Here is a 4801-nt window from a genome sequence, read left to right on the forward strand (position 1 = left end):
TACATTCAAGAAACAAACAAACAAAAAAATGTTGTTTTTTTTGTTTTACATCACGTCATTGATAAACACACTCACACACACACAAACATACATATATATATATATATATATATACATGTATACATAAGATGAATGTATCCAAGAATACTGGAATTTGATTACTACATTCCTTCCGATTTAATATTCTATTCTATGATAAAAATTGATTTAGTTACTACTATATCATCTCTCTCTATATATTTTTTTCGTTTCTCTTAGTTACTATCATCACCGCCATATTCATAATTGTAATCATTTATCAAAAACCAAATATAGATGTCATATATATAGATGGATAGATGGATAGATGCATAGATTCATGTATTTATGTAAGTGAAATGAGATGAACCAATGTCTGGATATATATATATATATATAACCATAATAGTAACTATATGTATACACTACGATGAACATGTATCATTCATTCATTCATTAATAAATGTACTTGTCTAATTCTCATTTTAAAAAAACAACACAAAAGATTCATTTGATCCATATTTAACATTGATAGTCATTGAAACTATTCAATTTTTTTTTAAATTTTTTGTTTGTTTGTTTCCAAGTTGAATACAAAAAAAATAGTTAAACAAAATTTTTTTTCAAAAAAAATTAAGGAAGAACTTTTATTGTTGCCATCGTCGTCGTTGTTATTGTTGTTGTTGTTGTTGTCGTCGTCGACGTCGTTGTCATCATCGTTGTTGATTCAATAAATTAAAAGAAAATTATTTTATTATTTCATAAAGATGGATTCAAGTCCTGATGGTAAGTTAATTTTCTTTTTTTTTTCTTTAATTATAAAAAAAAGTAAACAACAATTAGTCCCTTTTGATAAATTTCGATAGGATAATAAAAACTATGAATAAATATTGATATTGTCTTGTTGAAGACTGATAAAGGATCAGGTATGGTTATCATGAAACAAATGTGAATATATATAAGAGTAAGATGTTATCCATCTTCAGTGATAAAAGTAAATTCATGCCTGATATTGAATTTGGAGGTATTAACAAAAACGAGGGGGGGGGAAAGAGTAATTTCAAATTTGAAAACATTTGTTACATATGAATATTTTTATATATAGTTAAGATCATGAGTTAATTGAAGCTAGATCACCATGGAATACCTGGAAGCACTGGACGGCCATTTCGTCCTATCATAATACTCCTCAGCAGTGGTCTATCGGTTAAGTGCTCGCGCGAGAGACTTATAGGTCTTGGGTTCTCTCTCGCGAGACGGGATCGTGGATGAGCACTGCTGAGGAATCCCACGATAGGACGAAACGGTCGTTCAGTGCTTTCAGGTTTTCCATGGTTGTCTAGCTTCAATTGACTCATGATTTCAACTATATATAAAAATTACTAAAAATCTCCACAAACAACCCCACATATGAATATTAATGATAAAGAGCAATTTAATTTCTTAAAACCTATGAGTTCTAAGTATCCTCATTTATATCAACTACCTTAAAATTCATAAATCAAAACTATTCTTTTACACCCAATTTTATCAATATACGAATCACCTACATATAACCTAAGTTAATAGCTAACAAAATTGTTGGATCCTATTTTGAAGACGTTTATTCTAGTTGACCTTTGTACGTAACAAGTATATTATTTGTGATTAGATTGTTCGAAACGTATTACGCCAATATCTCATTACATAGTTCTGATAATCTTCGACTTCTTATAACATTATCAAAATATAAAAAAACATTTATTATTATGAAATTACCAGAAGGGGGTTTTGTGGAGATTTTAATAATTTTATATAGTTGAAATCATAAATCAATTGAAACTAGACCATCATGGAAAACCTAGGAACACTGGACGGCCATTTCGTCCTATTGTGGGACTACTCAGCAGTGCATATCCACGATCTTGCCTCACGAGATTCGAACCCAGGACCTACCAGTCTCGCACCAGAGCACTTAACCGATAGACCACTGAGCCGACTGGCATTTAATGGTGTTAATGTCTAACTTCAACCAATCCATGAAATTGGGCAAGCATTCACCAATATCTTCAATGAGTTAATATCTCACAACAGACCTGGTTGAACTCCACTGGTTACTGCTTCTCACTAGAACTCCAGGAAATACCTCATGGAGCCAGTCACTAGTCCTGGGTTTGAATCTAGATTATCATTGAAAATCTGAAAGTATTTGGATGATTATTTTATTGTAGTGTAAGGCTCTTCAACAATGTACATCCATCATCCCATATATGAGATTAGAACTTAAAACCTTTGGTCTCATATGTAAACGCTTGACCTATAGAATTTTTCATTGAAAAAAAGAAAAAAAAACATCAATTTGATTATCTATATCATATTAGTAACTAAGTGAATAACGTGATGTCGTCTGAAGCGAACAGTTCTGGGTTCGAGTTCCAGAATGAACACCAATTCTGAGATGTAGGTACATTCAACTGACGAGTCCCAAAATAAGACGAAACGCACATCGTGGATTCCACTGTTAGTCTTTATCTATCTTTACTTTTAAAGCTTGTGACCTAAGGCAATCCTGTAAGATATATATCCTTATTATAAAGTTATTTTTCAAATAGATTAACATAAAAATGAAATATCAGTTTTTATTTTTATTTTTATGATATAATGACCTATTTTTTCGATAATCTTACATCATTTTGAATGTAACAGTACTATTTTATCAAGATATTTGAATGTAACATTTTTCAATATTGAAAAACCATGGTAACTAACCGTTGTTTTTATTTAAAAGAATGAATGATTTATAGAACACATGATATATAGAGTATAGATTACTTTATAAATGATTACATAATCATTTGAATATATAAAAGTTTTTTTATTATGCTACTAAATCTATAGTTCATTGTGGAGGGGTGGTATAAAATAAAAAATAATATTCGTATCAAACTTTAGTGTAATTATACTATTATTACAACTTATTCATGGGGGAGAAAAAAAAAGCACAAAACATAATAGATAATACACTGATAGATCCTGGGTTCCAATCTCGTGAGACGGGATTGTGGATTCACACTGCTGAGGAGTCCCATAATAAGACGAGACGGCCGTCTAATGCTTCCAGGTTTTCCATGATAGTCTGGCTTCAATTGATTCATGATTTCAACTATTAAGATTACTATAATATCCACATAACCTCTTTTAATAACACTTGATATTGTTTACTTGAATCTTCATATTGATGTTTAGGACTACAATTCATCAGTCTCTCATGATTGGTATATGTGCATACTGTACGGATTGCATCGATATAGGCTGAAGTCACAAGCTTTATAAGCAAAGATGGATAATGGCTAGCAGTGGAATTCAGGATGAATGTTTCGTCCCATTTTAGGCACATAAGCCGGATATACCTGCATCTCAAAGTTGATGTTCACTCTAGGACTCGAACCCAGTACGTTTCTATTCAAACGCCTTGGCATTATCCACCCAGTTACTGAGTACTGATAGTCACTTGTTTGGAGGCAATGTGGTGAAGCTTTAAATTCAGTAGGTGCTGCTTACTTAAATCTTCCTATTGATGTTTAGGATTGCATTTGATCAATATCTTATTAGCACATATGCATAGGGTGATAACTGCCTCGATATTTCCTTAAGTCATAAATATTATAAACAAAGACAGATAATGGCTAGAAGAGGGATATAGGTACATCCAGCTGACGAGTTTCAAATAAAACGAAATGTGTGTCATCGGTTCACTGTTAATTATCATCGTGAATGTGCACTGCTAAGGGGTCCCATAATAGGACGAAACAGCTATCCAGTGCTTCAAGGTTTTCCATGGTGGTTTCGCTTCAATTGACTCATGATCTCAATTATTGAAATTACTATGATATCCACAAAACCCCTTCTGATATTAAAATCATGGAAAATTTACAAACTTTTAAATGATCAGTATGGGGTTGTAGAGATTGTTAAGTTTTTCGTTGAGTTCATGAATTAATTGATATTAGGCCACCATTGAAAACCTAGAAGCATTGGATGACTGTTTCGTCCTAGTATGAAACAACTCAACAATGAACATTCACGATCGCTCACGTGGGATTAGGACCTAGAACCTATCATTCTCGCGCTTAAACGCTTAACCCTCAGACAACTGAGCCAGAATCCAAAGGTGTTAATGTCTAACCTTAACCAATCCATAAAATTGCACAACCATCTTCTATCGTCTGAAGTCCTGGGTTTCAATACCGCGTGTGGGATCATGGATGTGCGCTGTTGAGGAGTCCCATACTAGAACGAAATGGCTGTCCAATCCTTTCAGGTTTCCATTGGCGGTCTAACATCAATCGATTCATAATGTCAATCGAAAACATTTAAATTACATTGAACTTTACTTATATATTATATACATAAGTGTGATTCATATTTCTTTAATGAAATAGAAAATTTTTGAAATATGATCAATTTTATTTTACATATAACAAATGATTTCGATAGTTCAATTCTCTAATGAGATTATTGCAGTGTGTGTTTTTTTAGTTCGCTGAACATGTACTACTTTTATCTGACATTTTAATATTAAGTAGTAAACTAAAACAGAATATGAATTACTTCATTTTTCAAGAGATATAATTACTTATTGTACCTTGTATACCTTGGTCAAATACTGGTTTATCTGTTCCATACTATGTATGTAAATCATTATATAGTGATAAGTTTCAAATCTATATTGATTATATATGTAGTTGAGATCATGAAACAATTGAAGCTAAACAATCATGGAAAACCTGGAAGAACTGAACGG

At 32.0% G+C, this 4801-nt stretch overlaps 1 protein-coding gene across 1 annotated transcript in view; it reads left to right on the forward strand.

Moving 5' to 3' along the window:
• Positions 1-785: 785 nt before the first annotated feature.
• Smp_172250 (putative inositol 5-phosphatase) overlaps positions 786-4801 on the forward strand; it is a gene marked incomplete at its 5' end in the record, with an annotated part of 20603 nt that continues 16587 nt past the window's right edge. The window contains one exon of the mRNA XM_018797999.1: positions 786-804. Coding sequence (XP_018652984.1) covers positions 786-804 — 19 coding nt within the window. The remainder of the gene's footprint in view (positions 805-4801) is intronic.

The sequence above is a fragment of the Schistosoma mansoni genome, chromosome 6 (assembly GCF_000237925.1).
Source record: "Schistosoma mansoni strain Puerto Rico chromosome 6, complete genome".
Taxonomy (NCBI): domain Eukaryota; kingdom Metazoa; phylum Platyhelminthes; class Trematoda; order Strigeidida; family Schistosomatidae; genus Schistosoma; species Schistosoma mansoni.